General features: G+C 43.0%; 1 protein-coding gene across 4 annotated transcripts in view; it reads left to right on the top strand.

The window, feature by feature from the left end:
* The window catches only part of XPNPEP1 (X-prolyl aminopeptidase 1), a 30,936-nt gene extending 13,037 nt beyond the window's left edge, over positions 1-17,899 (top strand). For 3 of the 4 annotated variants that reach the window (XM_071563610.1, XM_071563609.1, XM_071563608.1), the window contains 15 exons: positions 182-325; positions 691-786; positions 2,971-3,052; positions 4,007-4,217; positions 6,806-6,895; positions 8,194-8,244; positions 9,369-9,427; positions 10,098-10,175; positions 10,683-10,754; positions 12,319-12,379; positions 13,201-13,270; positions 14,409-14,582; positions 15,437-15,513; positions 16,216-16,314; positions 17,342-17,899. In XM_071563610.1, coding sequence (XP_071419711.1) covers positions 182-325; positions 691-786; positions 2,971-3,052; positions 4,007-4,217; positions 6,806-6,895; positions 8,194-8,244; positions 9,369-9,427; positions 10,098-10,175; positions 10,683-10,754; positions 12,319-12,379; positions 13,201-13,270; positions 14,409-14,582; positions 15,437-15,513; positions 16,216-16,314; positions 17,342-17,470 — 1,493 coding nt within the window. In that variant the 3' untranslated portion in view covers positions 17,471-17,899. The remainder of the gene's footprint in view (positions 1-181; positions 326-690; positions 787-2,970; positions 3,053-4,006; positions 4,218-6,805; positions 6,896-8,193; positions 8,245-9,368; positions 9,428-10,097; positions 10,176-10,682; positions 10,755-12,318; positions 12,380-13,200; positions 13,271-14,408; positions 14,583-15,436; positions 15,514-16,215; positions 16,315-17,341) is intronic. The other variant, XM_071563611.1, reaches the window with a different exon arrangement.
* Positions 17,900-18,991: the final 1,092 nt, after the last annotated feature.

An 18,991-nucleotide genomic window follows, 5' to 3' on the forward strand; every position in this document is an offset into this window, starting at 1 on the left:
TACTTTCCACTACTGGCTGTAGTGGCAGTTTGTGGAATGTTTGTGGAACTGTAACTGCAATAGATTTTGCTTTTTTTAGGGGAATGGGAAGAAGAAGAGTCAAGAAAGAAGGCAGGTGACTCAGATTCTTGAGTCTGTTGTTGAACCCGTGTTGAAGCTCTTGACTTTTTCCCTTTGTCAGACCAGTGGAAGAGGATGTCCAAAGTCTTGAGAAGTGCTGGCCATGACCTTGTGCCTGTCAAGGAAAACCTGATCGATACAATCTGGACAGATTGTCCTCAACGCCCCTGCAAGCCTCTCATCATGCTTGACCTGAGTTACACAGGTGAGAAGCTTAACTCCCAAATAGACGTGGGTTGTTTCTACTGCCCTATTGCCCTTCTGCTTTTCTCTTACAAAGTTGTGAGAAAAGCAGTACTGTAGCACAACATGATCCACTATGAACAGGTCAAGAAGGTGTCCTCAAAACTCCAAATAACCATTTGCTAGAAGTTGGGTGACTTTAAAACAAATCCATGGATGTCTGGAGGGCAGTTTGTTTGAGATAATTCATATCAATTATTAGAAAGGTGTGAGGAGCAGAAGCACAGTGTGTTTTGGATCCCTCCAAAATCCAGCGTGTTGTTCTGTGTTTTAATGATCTTCCTCAGTGATGTTAGTGAATGTAGCTTTTTGTATTGTGTTTTGCAGGGGTCAGCTGGAGAGACAAAATTGTAGCCCTCCGTTCAAAAATGGCTGAGAGAAAAGTAATGTGGTTTGTGGTAACGGCATTGGATGAAGTAGCATGTAAGTCTTTGCATGTCCTTTCTTGGTTCTTCCTACAGAAGAAATGTTCTTTGTGCTCTGGAAAGGAAGAACCATGCCAGGATGAGAGGCACTTCTAACAGACAACATGTTTGTGAGCCATTAATTACTTTGTGTATCGAGTGCAGTGGTGAAATCGCATCACAAGCAGCGTGCTTGTATTTCTGCACAGTGCCTTATTACACCAGTGCAGCTCCTGAGTACATTTTTGGCCCAGGAAATGGAGCAAATCACATTTGAAAAGCAGCCCAGGCAAAAGGAGAGGAAGGTTATATATAAAGCCTGAGGCAGTCTGATGGAAATAAAAAGAACTGTGAGGTTTTCTGGCAATAAAGTATCCTGATGGTGCCTCACCCAGTCGAAAGATAGAGATTGTTTTCTGCTGTGAAGTCTGGGCTATAAACAAAGCAGTGCAACATGTGGCTTTGTATACATAAGGCAAGGGTGGGGTGCACAGCATTCACAGTAATCTTCCTAATTGTTACAATTTCTTAAGTCAGTCTTTACCTCTCCTATGTTCAGCAAATGCTTTGCTTAAAACAAGTAAGTCTGGGCTCAACTTGTATTTCTAGATCATTTCAACCTGGGGTCTCACTGGAATCCCCTCTGTGTTTGGGGTCCCAGCATGGCTAGGTCTCCATACCCTGGCTTCCAGCCCAGTGTGTAGGAGGGGAGAATGGCCACAAACAGCAGTGGTTTCCCCAGGGCTGCTGCTGTCCTTTGTGTAGGAATCACCAGTGTACAGACTGGTGCAACAGGAACATAGTACTGGCAGAGTGTCAGTGCTGCCAATGCCTGTGCACCATGTCTTATCTGAAAAGGTAGGAATGAAGGTGGTGTGTTCCCAGCTCCGGCACTGCCAGCACGATGTCTCTGTTGCTGGGTGAAGCTCTCCTGGATCTGGGACACTAAGTAAAGAACTTGTTTCATGAAAAAAGTACTTTGGAGAGTGGTGAATATGACTCCTCCCTGGGGAGGCCTGCATGAGCAGAGATTGTGTGTCTCACCTTTTCAGGCCCATCTCCAATTAAATTAATGATAAATTGGTGCCCTGAGGTGGTTTCAGATTAAATGTCTACAGCATAGCCAAGCTTGGTTATGAATCAAGAGTTTTAAGATGTACCAGAGAAGGTCATGAGAGAAGCTCATTGTCAGGTGCCTGGTTGATTTCTTATCCTAATGGGGGAAGGGGAGAAGTTGTCTTTAATTTTTTCTAATTGATTCACTGTATTAAACTCCAGGCAGGTTTCTGGGGACAGAATGAGAACCACAAAGCAGACTGTTGCCTCTTTACTGCACTGGGAGTCGGCTGAGCGAGGAAGTTTGTGCCCATGCAGTAAGGAGTTCTTTGTGGCTCTTTCCTGCATTCAAGTGACCTATTCCTTCCCTGGGGAGAATTAAACTCTATTTTTGCTTTCATGGCAGAATTTGCACAGTTCGATGAATACAGTGCTGGATTGTGATTTAGGACATGTTGGTTCATTTCCCAGCTGTCCTGCTGGCTGGCCTTATTGGCTTGAGTAACTAATTTCAACTAATTGGGTACCCTGGAGTTTTTATTTGACCCTAAAATCAGGAGTTTGGAGATGCTGAACATCTACTTCCCCTCTTGACTTTGTCTGGAGTTGTTTGGGATAAAATCTTTGTGAAAAATGGCTAAGACTATACAGTCTGAATCTGAGATACTGGAGGCACCCAAAGGAGAGGCCCTTTTAGGGTATTTTAATCTTGCCTATTGTGTCTTGCTCTTCCCTCAAGTATCAAAAGAAGGACTGGAATGAAATGGTAACTTGTAACTGACGTTTTCAGGCTGTAAAGAAGTGAGCTTTTACTGCATTGCACAGACCAGAAAGGGCAGACACTACTTTTTGTACACGTCCCTGTCCTTCTTTGCCTGTACCTGTTTTCTTCCAAGCCGGCCCTCCTTTAGTTGTTTCCTTTCCCTATGGGAATGTTTAAACTGCTGTTCTGGTGCCATCTCCTGGCAAAAACGTAGGATTGCCAGGAAAGCAGCAGGACGTGGGACAAGTGGGTGGGAGCTGAACCCACGCCCTGCACCTATGACGTCTTGTTGCTTGACTGTGTTTTGCTGAGATTATTTTTGACTTTCTGTAATGTTGCAAAATATTAACCAGGACTGTGATTCTTGGCATTCTTATTTTTCAGGGCTTTTCAACCTTCGAGGTTCTGATGTTGAGTACAATCCTGTGTTTTTTGCCTATGCTGTCGTAGGAATGAACACAATCAGGTGCTTACATCCCCTTCTTCTTTTCCTCAAGATACATTCTTCTCTGGGAGAGCTGTTCTAGCCAAGCATTTGTCTTTTCAAATGCCTACACTGGGGTGCTTCACTGTCCTTTCAGAGCAGTTTGGTCTTCACTGTTAATTACTCTCCTCCCTGATCAGAGTTAGAGGGGCAGTCAAGCTCTGCTTTGCTCCTCAGCACTTGGCCAACTTGCTGGGTGATGTTTGGCATGGTGGCTGACCCCTCTGTCTTGTCACCCTGAGAGAATGTGGAGGGCTCTTGGAGCTGTGGGTGAAATGTGGGTAAGAGCCAATGCTGGCCTGGCCATTGGAAAACTTTTCTCTGCTGTCTAATTGCTGAGTAACTTCAGAACTGCAGGGACTGTGTAGGAAAGTTTCAGGGCAGGTTTATGAAGGCTTCTTTCCTATGACTGCTCCATATATTGAGCCATAGCAAGCAAAAGTGTTTTAGAGGCATCTACAAGCTACTGCCTAGACCCATCTGAGGTGAAACCTGGCTGAATGAGTAGGGGTTGTATGTGAAGGTTGAATTGAACTTTTCAATTGGTGAAAGTGAGAACATAAAACAACTAGAACTTAGAACAACAGTAGGTTTTCTATTTCCAGATGTTGCCTTTAAAGATTAGAGACTGGCTGTTGCTTCCCTCTGTTACCCTCCTGTTTCAAGCACAGTAGTGGGATGTAGCCATTTTTAATGTGTTATACAAATAAAAATGCTGTCAGCTTCTTTGCTGTCAGCAGGACGGGACATCTTAATTTTGAAGCAGGATTTAATCTGGGTGAAGTGGTTAAAACAACATAGGACACAGTATAGCACATAATTCACAAACTCCTTTCTCCCCGAAATGTTGCCAGAATGGTTTCTCCTTCCCTCTTTTAACTCCAGCCGCTGTCAGGTGTGGTCCCGCCTGTTTGTTCTATCCAATTTGTTTCTCAGGCTCTTCATTGATGGTGACCGGATGAGTGACCCAGCTGTGAGGGAGCACTTACAGCTCGACTCCACCCTGGAGCCTGAGTTTAAAATCCAGGTGATGCCCTACGGATCTATCCTGTCAGAGCTGCAGGCTGTTGGTGCAGGCCTCTCACCCAAGGAGAAAGTGTGGCTCAGCGACAAAGCCAGCTATGCTCTGACTGAGGCCATTCCCAAGGTCAGTGGCTCTTGCAAGGGAAAATGCATTTCTCTTCTCTGCTCACCATGGTCAGGAATGGTGTTAGTGACCACAGTTTCCCCTCTGAAAACCATGATGCAGGCTGGAGCTTGTGCAGAAGGGATCCAGCCATGCTGAGGTATGGAGGGGTTGTTAATCCCAGGGTTGCTCTCGCTGCCCTTCCAACTCACTAAGCTGATTGAGCTAAAGAATTGTCAGCTTAAGATAAAACAAGTACAATGAGAGAGGGGAGGGAGAGAGGGAGCAGGGTGAACTCAGGTCATTCTGGCCATGGATGGAGCATCAACCTTATGTGGACCAGCAGGAAGAACTGGAAAATTGCAGAAATTGAAGCAGGAAAGTTGAGCGGGACTTCTGGGATGATGCATTTGGCTTGATCTGAGTGTCTAAAGATGGTGGCCCTTATTTAGTTCAGTAGCTTGATATCAGGCAATATGTGATGTCTTGTACTGAAGGCAGGAGGAACAAGGCAACAGAGTTGTTGCAGCAGGGAACCTTGTGGGCACAGGTGACCTGCAGGTGTTAGTTGTCCATGCAGCGAGTGCATCTGCTGAGGGACAGTTGTAGCATCAGAATAATTTCTGTACAGCCATACATGCTATATCTTGCTACTCTTGTACTTGAATTTGGCTGTCTGGAACTCCCACAGTCCACCTAATATTCCAGTAGCCATGAAAGGAGATACATAGGGAAGGATGCATCAGCAACTATGGACAAATAAGATGCTTTCCATGCATCTTGTTTACGTCTCTTGTTTGCCAGAGATCAAATTCTCTTGAAATGCCATCCGGTTTACAGTGATATCCAGTAACCAGCAGATACTATGAATAAATACTGTTTTGTGAGTCTATGGAGGATTCAAGATAAATTGTTGCTCTTTTGACTTCAGAGTAGAAAGCCCCATGCTGTCCATGGTCTATTCCCAGTTTGGGTAAGTTGCTGTAGATAATTTATGTAGAGCATCCGTATGGAGAACTACAGAAGGTCTGACCTAGATTAAGGAATGTAGTGAGCTGGAGTGACATTATTGACCCTGTGAGTACTGGAAGTTTTTGTTGATACTGAGTCATTACAGTGCTACATGCCCTCTGTCTGCAGTGGGAGAGTCCCTGCCTCAAGGAGCTCTTTGCAATAGAAAGCAGGAAAGGAGTACTGAAATGTCTTGATTAAAAACCACTTAGAGAGTCACTGAAAGAGCCAAAGTTTTCCTAGTTCCTCTCTGGCTCTCTACCAGCTAAGAACTGGCCTGCAGTGCTTTGAAGAACATCAGTACTGGAAGTTCATCTACTGTCTGTCTCCATCAAAGCCAAATATTGACACTGGCAAAAATCCAGTCCATTATTAAACACAGATCTGCAAACTCTTTATGGATTTGCTTACATATGCATGTAAATATGCTTTTCACAGAAGATTAATAGAACTACAAGTATCTGTAAAAGGCAAGCCAATCTAAGAATCTGACCATTTATCCTGTCCTTGATAAAAGGACTTTCCTGATTTTTTGTGACTTCTTTTTTACTTTGCATTATAACAATTATGTAATTGTCTTCGTGTTTCTAAGAATTCGGAAATTGTAAGCCTGTAGTATTTATGTGAAATTAGTCTTTGCTGAGGGTCTGCCAGGCCTTTCCAAGAGTTTGAGTGAATTTTTTTTGTGTGCTGTGCTTCTGTAGTGCTCATTCCACCTCCTGATATATAATGGGTAGAGCAGAGAACTGTGGCACGAAAGACTTGGTTATTCTTCCTTCTTCTGATGCCAAGTGTGATAAGACTTGAGTAATTCACCTCAGCTGGTGAATTTTTGAAGGCATGCTCAGAACCAGCCAAGCATTCTTGCTAATCTGAGGACAGCTGATGTTTGGGGAAGTGTGCAGTAGTAAGGGATCAGTTCCTAATGCAGGGTCACTCCATACAGGCATAGGAAAGCTTTGTCTCAAACCACTGATGTAAACTTCTTTCAGAATGGGCAGCTTGTAAAGCTCAGCTTTGCAAAGGGCTTTCATGTTTCTTGAGGCCTTGATGTGTTAATCGGAGCTGCTGATCATTAAAAGTGGTTGAATGCTCAGTACTGGAGCCCTGAGGGGCCCACTGGGTTCAATTCCAGTGCTTGGTACCTTGGCTGGCTATTTTTTGCTCCCTGCTGCTTGAGAGTGACAGTCAGGTAACAAGTCAAGATGACTTTTAGGTCTGTTTCCACAGCTCAAGTTCCACCATAGTGTCTGGTATTTGTGTTTCTCATTGACTGTCTCTGGGCCTTGAGTGTACACCAGCAACAGGAAATCTATGGCTCACACACTTTTGTATATACATATATTCACTCTGCTTCATGACAGTTTGTTGACTCTTTAGTTCTTTGGGTTTCCCTGGGGCTGTTCTTCCTGCAGTCAAGGGACTGTTTTCTCCTCTGTTCCCCAGTGCACTTAGCTGACTACTGGCAACCAGTATCTCACTGTGCTGAAGGGTGAGAGAGGCTGCCAAAGTACAAATTGTGGCCAGGCTGAGTTATTAAATCTGTAGGATTATGTAGTCTGACTAATCCACAAGTAATCCCTGTCCTTCTGCTGCAGGCTTACCGGTACCTCACCCCATATACCCCCATCTGCATTGCAAAAGCTGTGAAGAACGCATCGGAAACAGAAGGCATGAGAAGAGCACATGTAAGTTGAAGCCTTGAGAGTCTCATTGCACATGACAACAGGTTTGCTTTATGTTTAGGGAAGGAAATTAAATTTTCCTTTCAATTTTAATGTTATGGATAAAAAGCAAATAAGAATTTGGATGACAGTATAAAAAAGATTTTCTGTCAGACATCTATTGCTGTTGAAGCAGGTTTTTTGCTTGTTTTGCATTCCCTTGAAGAACAATATTTGCAATAGTGTGAGGAAACAACCTTGCTCTGTTGGAAGACAGGGCAGACTTGAGAAGCGTTACTTGGAGTGTCAGCCCTTAAAGGGATGTTCTTCCCCCTTTGCTAGTTCTGTTGTCTTTGTCAGTGGAGTCTTAAAATTGTTATCACTTGTATAAACATAGCCTAAAGAACACAGAAATTTCTTCAACACATGGTGCAGAAATGAGCCAGGAGGTTCAGAAGCAGCCAGTGTCCTCAAAGCACTCTGTCTAATCATCATCACACTCTGGAAACAAGGTTGATTTCCCAGGAAGCTTAATATTTTCAAGCAAAGAAGCTGCCTGTGAAATAGGTTCATGATGGAGCTGAACTTTTCTCTTGTTTATTTCCTCTTAGTTTTTAAGCAGCAGTTTTCACAGCAAGAGAAATGTGTTAGTTAAAGCAGGAGTAGCAATTTTGGGCTTGTCCCATATTTTCTGTTAGCTCCTTTGGTACTGGTACTTTCTATTTTAATGCTTTTTTCTACCTATTAGTTAATGGTAAGTAAAAAAATTGTACTGAGCAGAGACACTTCGTCACCTGCCACCTGAGGGCAAAACTGTGCCTTGCTCTTTTACATGTGTCTCCTGCTTCTTGCTCCTTCATGCTGCAAGCATATAGTAAAAAAGGAACAAAAATGGGGCTCAGGCAAGAGAACCAGAGGCTGTGTGGTGTCCATGTGCCCAGTGGACATGTTCCCCTGTCACATCAGCAGATGTGTTGTGTGATTATCTTCTGCTATCTGAAAAGCAAGATCCTGTGTATTGAAGCAAAAAAAGTTTTGAAAGTCTTGTGTGGGGTAAAGCCAGTATTTTCTGAATACTTGGTAATTCTATACAGTAAGGTATGTCCCAGCACTTAACCTTTACTAATGTTTATTTAGCTGTCCAGATACATTTCCAGTGCTTAAATTAATTACAGTATGCAAATCCTGAAAATGCCTCTTAGATCATCTCTTAGTTTGTGTTTCTGAAACTTGCAGTTTCTTTTGCATCAAAACCTGATTATACTGAGGCTTGACAAATCTTCTCTCCTCAATTCCCTTTTCTTGTGCTTATTTTAACATAGATTAAAGATGCTGTTGCCCTGTGTGAGCTGTTTAACTGGCTGGAAAAGGAGGTATTATTTTTTTTAACTTTGAGGTTTTATTGCTGTGTAAAGCTATTCATTGGCATAAACTTTTTGCTAGTCTTTATAGTGCTGCTGCTAAAAATGAGGAAACAGTTGGGGGTTTATCTGGTGGTTATTTTTTTTGGTGAGGATTTCAATTATGTTTTCATTCAAGACTGAATGATTTTTTTTTTGAAACATACTCCCATCCATTTTACATAGTCGAAAGCTGGAATAAGTAAGGAATGACCTGAACAGCACAGTGTAGTGTTTATACTGTCTTGTCCTGGTTTGGTGGTGTAAACAATGAAATAATATCCAGCTTGTTAGAATACTTTGGAATTACTATCATGATAATCAGGGTTGTCTGGTAATGTGAAGAGATTTGGCATTTATGAGTGGAGAGGTGCAGTGAAAATGGGATAAAAACAAATTACTTGTGTATTCACTGGGTTAGAAGTACACAGTGAAGGTGCAGAGTGCCAAGTGTTATGTACTGAGCTGTGCTCCTTCTGTGCTACTGCATGTCTGAGACCATTTACTTTATTTATGGAGATGGCTTGATGACTTCCAGAAGGTGCCTTTTTACATGTCTGAGTACTTCAAGAAGTCTGCCTCAGGGGTTATGAATCCTAGCTCCTGCCCCCTTCACTTGTTATCCAGTCCTGGGAAGTTGTGTCACAGGTTTTAATTTATCAAATGCCTGAAGTAAAATTTAACATGCTTTGTTTTTCCTGCAACTGCTTCCATTCCTTATTTAAAAGCATAAAATTTCTAATACCGTGGGGTGTTGAAGAGAACGGTTCAAGTTTAGTGTAACCTGTCTGTGAGATGTTGCCTTGTGAGATGTTAGCTCTGTACACATCTCAGTGAAGTTAGTACTGCCCTAACTGCTCCCTAGTCAGGGTTCAGCAATCCTGCTCTAACCCATCTCCACTTCCTGCTTCTTCCATGCTCTGCACAATATTGCTCAGTTTGTGTTTGTCATTACTGAGGAATGAGGACAGAAAACTTGGAAAGAGGCCACTTCCACACTGGATTTCATAATGCACAGACAAGACCCAGTGCTTAAGCATATATAGAATTTTCTTTACTTGTTGGGAACTAATTCAACCTATGTCTTTGCCCACTAGGTTCCAAAGGGAACAGTAACAGAAATAATTGCTGCAGACAAAGCAGAGGAATTCCGCAGGTAAAAAAAGTAAATCCACTCTGAGGAAGTTTTCTGGGTGGTGTTTGTATCCTTTGTTTTTTATTCTTTAGAAATCCATCTCACTTGCAGATATATTTTACCTGAGGACAAACAATTACTACAAGATTTCTTTGAAAACTTGACAGAGTTGGGAAGAATTGAGTCTCTTGGGAGATACAAGTCCCAGCCCAATGGATCCTATCTGCTTTTCTTTTGAGATAGCAATGAGGAATGCTGCAGGTTAGGACACTTATATACAAGAGAGTTGCTTTCTTACCATGGAGGAATTGATGTAAAATTTAGATTTCCCTCTCTTATGATGGAGAAGAAACACCATTTTTCCCATGTGCACATTTAGGTCCTCTAAAGTGGCTTTGCGTAAGTAAGTAACAAAGTAGAAATGATTCATCACATCTTTTCCCTGGGTGGTTGGATGGTGAATATTCTGTTTCTAAGGAAAGAGTAGAGAAGGAGAACAGGTTTCTACATGACTGGGAGAAGCAGGCTTCAAATTGTGCCGTTCTACCTAAATTATGTTTGCCCAGATGGCTTTTGAGGCCAAGGGAAAGGCTGAGGGGATGTGAAATTGAGGGTGGGGCACTCCAGGTGCCCCAGGTGCCTGTTGTGCTGTTCTCACTTGTGCTGTAGTGATCAAAATCTTTTCTTTCAGTCAACAGAAAGACTTCGTTGAATTGAGTTTTGCCACCATATCAAGCACAGGTCCAAATGGAGCCATCATTCACTACAAGTAAGAGAAACATGCTGTCTCCTTTCATCCTTCAGCAAACACAGTTGGAATGAGCTGTCTCACTTCTTCATGGAGTCACAACAGAGTACTCTAGAGAGATGGTGCTTGCTGTCTTTCTTTATTCCACACTTACTAAATAAAGATCTTTCCCTGCTGGCAACATGCATGTATTATAATGCTGATCTGCTCAGGGCCATAGAAAAGGGCTATTTGGGGGCTAAAAGTCTGGGAAGGATGAGTATAAAGTGCAGACTGTTCTGAAACACATCCAGGAACGGGTTTTGTTGGAAGCAACAAAGCTATTCTCTGTACTGTAGTGCTATTTGCTGTATACAAATACGTTCCTCAGTATGGTTCTTGGCTCAGCATGTGTGGGATTTCCATCACTGCCACAAGAATTCAGAGCTGACACATCCAAGCTTGCACTTAAATACAGTTTCTGAACTGCAGATGTGGACTAGAGACCTTAAAACTGTGGAACAAAAAACTTTGTGTTTAACTGAACAGGCCAGTTCCTGAGACCAACAGAACGCTGTCTGTGAACGAGATCTACCTTCTGGACTCAGGAGCACAATACAAGTAAGTGGGATGTGTTTTATGTTCCCAGTGGCCCCCTGCAGGGTCAGCTCACAGTTGTCTTGGCCAGCAAGCTTTGAGCAGGACAGCAGATTAGGGCTGACAAGCCTTGCCTGGTGTAGGGGACAAGATGCCACGACACAGTTCCCATCTGAGTCCCATTCCCAGTGGGATGGGAGCTGTGCTTTAGCTGGTGGTGCATGTTTCTGTTGCAGCTCTGCACACCTGGCATATTGGTGCTAGAATTGCTGGAGCAGGCAGCAGACCTGACTGCCCTGGCTTAGCCTTGGGCTACCTACACAGAACCCTGGACAGCTGGGAGAGGTGCCTACCCTGCCAGGATCTGTCCTATGGGCAAATTTGGCTGATGTTAAAGTTAGAACAAGGTGAGGCAGTGGAATAGAACAGCACTGTCCTGTGATGGTCTCTGCCTTCCCAGAGAGACTCAGAGTCAGGTTTTCTCATCCCAGGGGCCACTTGGGTCTTAAGTTTGGTTTTGGGAAGGCACTCAGTGCTGTTTTGACAGTGCCATTCAGTGGCCTCAGTTCCTTTATTGTGGAACTCTGACTCGATGGAAAATGAGAAAAGTGATGTTTTTAGCCAGTGTAAATAGATGAGAAGTGGCTTGTTCAGGAAGATGCAGGACAAGCCTGGCTGCTCCTTTGAGATGAGCTTTGTCTTTACAGCTATGCCTTTTTGTTATGTCAGTCAGGAAGAGCTTTAAAAAAGAACCATACAGACATCCTTTGATAAGATTTTTACAAGGAGATCTTTTTTCCTCCCCTCTGATGGCCTAATTAACGATTTCCTTAGTGCCACTATGAAAAGCAGCCTTGTGAATACAATATAATCTGGACATCAATGGCACTTACCACAGCATTGTGACAGGGATGCTTTGCTTGTCCCTGCTGAGACGTTAAACTGTGAGTTCTTTGTGACCATGGCCTGTGTGTGCTGGGAAGAGCACAGGGACAGGAGTGAGCATTTCAAAGGGAACTCGTTATTTCAAGAGCCATTGTGTTTTTGACAGCAGGCTCAAAATGGTGTTTGTAGAAGGAACTTGAAGCCAGTTTCTGATAGCTCAGGCTAACCCCTATCCAAATGCAGGATAATTTGCAGAAATCTTAGCACAAGACATCCTGAGGATGAAAAGGATACTTACTATACCTTCTTACACTTCCCTTTCCTAAGCTGGTAGCTGTCATTTGTGTGTAAGTATATATTTTTAAGCAGTTGATGAATCATCTTTCATACAAATAAGGCTAAATTTGGCCTGTTCTCGATGGGCAGCTACCAGTTGCTAAACCTCAAATTAGCATCATTTTTATGAGCAAAGGTAACAGTTTGAATTGTAGATCATTATTGGTGCATCTGGGGCATTGTGTTCAGGAATTCTTGAGATTAGGAGCTATTACATCATCAGGCTTGAGTAGCACAGAACAGATGACTACCCCTTTATGAGCTTGATTCATTTGCTGCAGTGTGACTGCATTTTCTGTGTATTCTCACTCTGATCTTTCATTTTGCTCCATCCCTTTGCTTCCTGCATCTTTGTTTGCCTCTGAAGAGATGGTACAACAGATGTGACCAGGACAATGCATTTTGGCACACCATCAGCCTATGAAAAGGTAAGTGAGCATCTCAGTGTGGTTTGTGACCTGACCCTTATTATTAGAGATACTTAAATTAGTAATGTGCTCTATTGCTGTACAGTCAAAGTGCTTTATCAAGTATCATTTATTTGCTAGTATGTGACAGCATTTGGATAAAGACTGAAAAGAGCACTGCCCGACTTTGGACTTCTAAAATATAAACTGAGCAATTTAGAAAAATGACACCTTTCTAGCTTAAAATGCACAGCTCTCCATCTGCAAAATGGCATGTCTCCTCTGAGAAATAATAAAATCAGCAGGCTGAGGATAAACATTTCTAGCTTGTCCAACATGGGAATTAGGGGGTGTAATTTAGTGCCAAGCTCAGTGTCTTATGCAAGGCTCCAGTTGGTGTGTAACATATAAAAAATTAGTCTCAGACTTACCTGAGAAGGTCTGTGTTGAAAATTCAGCAATGTAATTTTATTTTGAATTACTTCTGTAACTAAAACTAATTTCATCATTATAGTTCACTTAGTGACAAAAATATGCTGTAGGGTATGCTCAGGAAGTTAAAGTACATCCATAAAGAGAATCAGTCATGTAGGTCAGGTGAATCCTGCTGCTAAACCTGCAGTCTGAGTTTGTGATGCACTCTCCATAATTACCAGAGAAAGATCTTCAGAGTAAGTTAAACTTTCTACTCCTGGTTTGTTTTGGCATTACCAGCCACAGGAGGGCATAAGTCTTTCCTGATCCTCCCCAATTTGCTACAAGATGCAGTCTTTCCTTCCATCCCTGAGGAATACAAAGTTTTGCCTTTCCCTGTTTACCAATGACACCCCTTTCTTTGACAGGAATGTTTCACCTATGTCCTGAAGGGACATATAGCTGTGAGTGCAGCCATCTTCCCAAATGGAACCAAAGGTGGGTTAATCTACTGGAATGTTTTGACCATTGCAGTGATCTCTGAAGAACCATTAAGTGGTGTGAGAACAATGTTATGGTTGACAGGTCTAGATGTTTTTAGGCAGATGTTGATGTAACTCTCTAGTTTCATCAGAATAGTTTGGATTTTGAATTACTGATGCCTTCTCTGCCATTATTAACCAGTGTTGGAAAGTCTGAAGTGTGTTCGAAGTGCTCTGGTTCTAAGGTGATAGTGACTTTCATCAGCCAGTGGTACTCTAGCACATCTGTGGCCTTTCTGTGCTTGGAGATTGTCTTTATTCTTTGCTAATGGCCCTGTCAAAGCAAGTGGTCACTTTCCAGCTTCAAAGGATGGGCTAATTCTCTTCCACTTAACATGAAATCTCTTGTATCAGTGGGACAATGACACACAAAGGAGCGGTTCTGATTTTGTGCAGGAGAAGCTGTGACATCCATTCACCTCTGGTGAATTTGTTGCAGAGCAATTTTCTCCCTGGTCACACTCTGTACAAAACCATCTCTTTTGAGTTTTCTTCAGTTTGCATTCTTGGGTAGACAAGTTAAAAGCAGCTGCATAGGGGTACGAGAAATCCAAACTGAAATTGACGGGTGTATGAACTTGGATATATGGGCTTGGTGTTCACATGCAGGCAATAGAAATTCTGTGCCCTCTGGTCGAAATGATCTGAAATGATTTGCCATCCAGGCAAGAAGTTTGGCTGATTAGTTCACCAAATACAATTGGCAGGTCTCCTACTTCGAGTTTAATTAGTGCAGCTCCCTTTAAAGAAAGTTACCAAAGTGGGACATTTAACCACTGGATTCTTTCCTGGAAACACCAGGGGAGCAAGCTGCAGTGCAATGTTTCTGGTACAAACCATCCTCTGATGACCTCTGTAACATGAGAGAGGGAAGTGCTCTTTAGCTGAGAAAGGGCTTGAATGTCAAACTTGCCAAGTCTATCCTGTAACTTCTAACCATTTGGTTGTTGGTGGGACTTTTTGAGGGGGTGATTGTAGGTTTTTTTGTTTGGGGTTCTTTTTGCATATTTTCCAGGTTTGAAGTCTCAGTGTGATTATCAGCTTCTCTGAGGGAGCCTGACATGATTAAATTCTCTCTCCATGTCTGTCTACAGGTCACCTTCTAGATTCCTTTGCCCGCTCTGCCTTGTGGGACTGTGGTTTGGATTACCTGCATGGGACAGGACATGGAGTTGGCTCTTTTCTAAATGTGCATGAGGGTCCTTGTGGCATCAGCTACAAAACCTTTGCAGATGAGCCCTTGGAGGCTGGAATGATCGTCTCTGATGGTATTTAGCATTGGTGATTCTCTCTGGTTACTGGAGAGGGATGACCAAGCTGTTTAAGATTCAGAGGGAATAAATTTGATAGTGGTGTAGAGGAAAGGTCAGATCCAAAGTTCTGGTCCTGCCTTCTTTATTTTAATTGTCATTTAAGCTCTCTAGGTAAAGACCTTCATTTTAGCTGTTTCACCTTCCATGAAGCACCTTTGCAGTCAGGTGCTCAGGTCTGCTTCCTGCTCTGTACAGTGCAGACCTCAGGAGAGCTGTGCTCCTGACCAGCCTGGCTCTGGCAATGCTGTGGAAGAACTGGCTCTGGTACAAAGTGGACACCAAGCTTTCAGGAGCTAATCCTGTCTTTGCTATGGGCTATTTGAGGCAGCTGTTAAATCTTTACATCTTATTTTTCCAATAGTAAATTAACAGCCTGCTGAGTGAGTTACATTCCTTCAGGAATGCAAAGACCTCTCAGGGAGTCAGAGGAACACTCTCTGAAAGAAGTGTTTTGAGAAAGAGGTTACCCACCTACCTTTCATAAAGACATCAATATTTTCAGAGTTTCTAGTATTTGGAACACATGTATTCTGTGCTCTCTCTTGACTTGCATGGGGACTCTCAACCTCGAGGGCTGACTGTCTTGTCTGAGAACTTTGTCTCTTTGAGAACTTCTGCTGTCACCTTGCTCGGGGCTTCCGTGCGGATTAAGTAGAGTCAGAAATTTGTTTGCCTCTGTGGCTTCCTGATGTCAAGATTGCTTAGTGACTTTAGTGGACTAAAGCCATAGAGGGGAAGTTTAGCCACAGGGAATAAGTACTTGCACAGTGCAGCGATGTGGCTTAGTTAATTACTGTCTGTTTCTGCAGAGCCAGGGTATTATGAAGATGGGTCCTTTGGGATCCGAATAGAAAATGTCGTCCTTGTGATCCCTGCTGAAACCAAGGTGAGAAACCTGCTCGAGATGCACCTTTCTCCATAACTCACTGGTTGTAAACCTTAAAGTACTAGAACTTGAGGTGGGACCGTGCTGCCAACAATTGAATCCCAATCAAGATTCCTGGTCTCCAAAACCTTGCACTGGTGAACACTGATTTTAAGTCTCCCTTGCTGATGGGGTACAGAAGACAGTTATGCTTCTGCAGAGTTTCCATATTTTGAAATGTATGTGTGTGTGAAAGAGATTTAAAATGTTTTATATTTGGGTATGAAGGTCCAGAAGCATTTTTATTTAGCCCGTTGGAGTAATTGTTGGTTGATCTTCCAAGGCGGGATTTTGCTTTCTGGTAGAGAGTCTTCAGTGGCAGTAAAACCAAAACTGCAGACAGACTTTTACACTATAGTTGCCATCCTGGCTGGGTTATGCTTTTAGAAATGCCTAACTGAAAATGATCATACAGTCGTCAAGCTAAAGTTCTATACAATTGTGACCTGGGACATGGCCTCTAGAAAGGGACTGCTGAAAGAAAGAACTGTTTATATTGAGATTCTTTGCTTGAGCTGGAAGAAAAATGTTAATGTAAGTTGCTACCCTTTCATCTGAATGTTGCCTGGGTTGTTCTGTATTGATGACACCAATCAAGGAGCAAGTGTGATCTGGCTGGAGCTGTTTCTAAAGCTGTACAATCCCTTTGTCTTTCTGCTGCAGTACAATTTCAAAAACAGAGGGAGCCTGACCTTTGAGCCTTTAACCCTGGTTCCAATCCAAACAAAAATGATTGATGTTAATTTGCTGACACAAAAAGAGGTAAGTAAAACTGGTTTGCATTGTCTCCTTTGCACTAGAACCACCTTGTTCTACAGGAACCACTGGTCTCTGTTCCATTTTATAGATTCAGAGAGCAGTCCTGAGCACTCTGACTTATTTTTAATCTTTATCTATCTTTGAGTGTGAGAGTGGACTAAATGAGCTTTTCAGAGGTCCTTCCAGTGTAAGTTATTCTATGATGAAGGTAGTGAGGATCCTGCTTATTATGTTGTTTTGGTAGTTGCCTTGATAGGGTATTTGGCACTATCATCTCTTTTCTTTTCCAACTCCTGCCCTAATTTGCTTCTGCCAGACTATCATGCTGTCTCCCCATGGACTGTAGTCATGACTGTCCCATCTTGTTGACTGTATCTGCTTGTGACCAGTCCCATTCAGCCACACCCCAGTTCAATAGATGCCCTCTGAGCAAACTTCTATGATACCTGCTCAGTAGCATTTATTTCCTGAATAGCTTCATACTCTGTTTATGTTTCTCACTACCTTTACCATGTCTTGTTTCATCCTGGTTTTTTCTACCACACTCTTTATTTTGCCTCACCAGGTCCTCCTTTTCTTAATTATAACCCTGTTTGCATTTCCATTTGCTGAAAAGGGCTGTGAAGGGTACCAAGATCTGCCCTAGGATTACCTATTCAGATGAATAGGTCAACTTGTGCCTCAGGAGTGCATTGTCCAGTTACAATTTTGCAAAGCTTATTAAACTGTTCCAAGGCAGCTATTCGGACTTGCTGGAGGCAGTGATTTGTAGAGGCTTTACTTGTCAGCTAAACTGAACCATGGCTCCTTGAAAACAGAGGACAAATTGCTTCAGTTCCTACCCTCATCGAATTTGCAAGTCACTTCCATACAATAGAGGTCTGTTTCTTTGGGACAGGATTCCATCTCAGCCTAACAGCTCAGACCCAAAGAGTGCAAGGGCCTGCAAATGTCTTTGGCTGAACGTAACTTGTACGGGCATGAACTCTTCTGTGTTTATGCTGAGTGTCTTACCCTTCCCTTTCTCTAGTGTAACTGGGTGAATGACTACCATCAGAAATGCAGGGAAGTAGTTGGAGCAGAACTGGAGAGGCAAGGGCGGCATGAAGCTCTTCAGTGGCTCATCCGGGAGACGGAGCCTCTCGTCCGAGTTCAGTAGCATCACAGCTGTCTGCGGTGTGGAGAGCATCAGGACCACTCGGTGTCCCAGTAGTCTGTGTCTTCTTGGACCCTGACAACACTGGGAGGATCTTCAATTAACCTTTGGAAATCAGGAAGGGATTTCATGTAGTGTTTCTGACCCTGCAACATGTGTGGGTAGTGTGGGGGTAAGGAGGGTTGCTGTCTGAACAATTTTTTTTCTTGGAGGGGGGGTGGGGGGGGAGGGTTTGAGCTAACAAAATAAATGAGCACATTGCCTTTGAAACAGGGGTCTTATTTCAATAATGGTTCTCAGAGGCAATACTGGAATATTTTATACTGTTTGGTTTTTCACTGAAAACTCAGTATTTTTGCATACTTGAGTTCCAGTTGCTAAGATATTACACACACAGCAGGACTGATTACTGAATAAAAGCTTCCAACCTGCTGTTTTCTCTGTCTTGACTTCTCTTGCTGTCAGTGATAGTGATGTGTTGGGTTTGACAGCCTGAATAAGGGCAAGATCCCGATCATTCCACCCTTATATGTGCATCCTGCTCAGACAGGGAAGAAATACATATAGGACTGCCCTGTGCCAGACGCTGGGCAGATGTTATGGAGAGGCCTGGCAGGAGCAGTCACTTCTGCTCCATGACAGGTCCTGGAAGGATGTGGAGACATTCAGCAGAGGTTTGTGTGCACAGAGCACACAGGCCAGTCCTTCTGTCTGTTGTTATGGCTCACTGAGTACTTGTCTAGCCCGTGGCAGTGCAGGATGTGTGGCAGTATCATGGAATTGCAGCTCTTCCTGGACACAAAGCAATTATTAAGTTAAAAATAAATAAATACACATACAGTGGACAAAGGAAGAATTTTGCGGCTTGGTTGTCAGCCCGGCCGGTGCTGTGCAGTGCGCAGAGACACCTGGTGGTTAAGTGACGTGATGCAAGCTGAATGCTTTCTGAAGTCAGTCTTGACACACACTTCAAAACCCAAGTTCAGTGTTAGATGTAGAAAAAACCAGTCGGGTACCAGTAACTCAAATTCCTGGTATTTCAAAGAAATGTTCTGTGCAAATGGAAATGTTTGTGTGCATGATTTTCTTTCCCTCTCCCCCTAAATATTTTTGAGGGAAATACTGATTGTTGCTAAGTGACATGAAATTAGTATTTCCCTCAAGTTCTGGAAACAAAGCAGTATCATGTAGCCAAACAGAAAAGTATTGGGGACCAAAACAAAAGTTTCTGGCTTCCTGGCTGTGTTATCCAAGGAAGTGACAAAACAAAAGTGCAATAAGGTGCTTTAAAAGGTTGTTTTCACACCACAGCCTCTGCAGATAGGTGCATATATTTAAATATCCAAGTGGTTTTCCACCAGCTGGAAACATTAGCTTTCAGCTCAGCTGTGTCTATGGAAACCCTGCTCACACATCAACCAGTCCAAAGTGTCTCATGAGTATGTGCTGTCAAAGGTGCCCGTTGCCTCTGTGGATTCTGACTGCCACAGGATCAAAGGACAACCGAGGGATCTCTAAACAGGT

The sequence above is a fragment of the Pithys albifrons genome, chromosome 9, assembly GCF_047495875.1.
Source record: "Pithys albifrons albifrons isolate INPA30051 chromosome 9, PitAlb_v1, whole genome shotgun sequence".
Taxonomy (NCBI): Eukaryota; Metazoa; Chordata; class Aves; order Passeriformes; family Thamnophilidae; genus Pithys; species Pithys albifrons.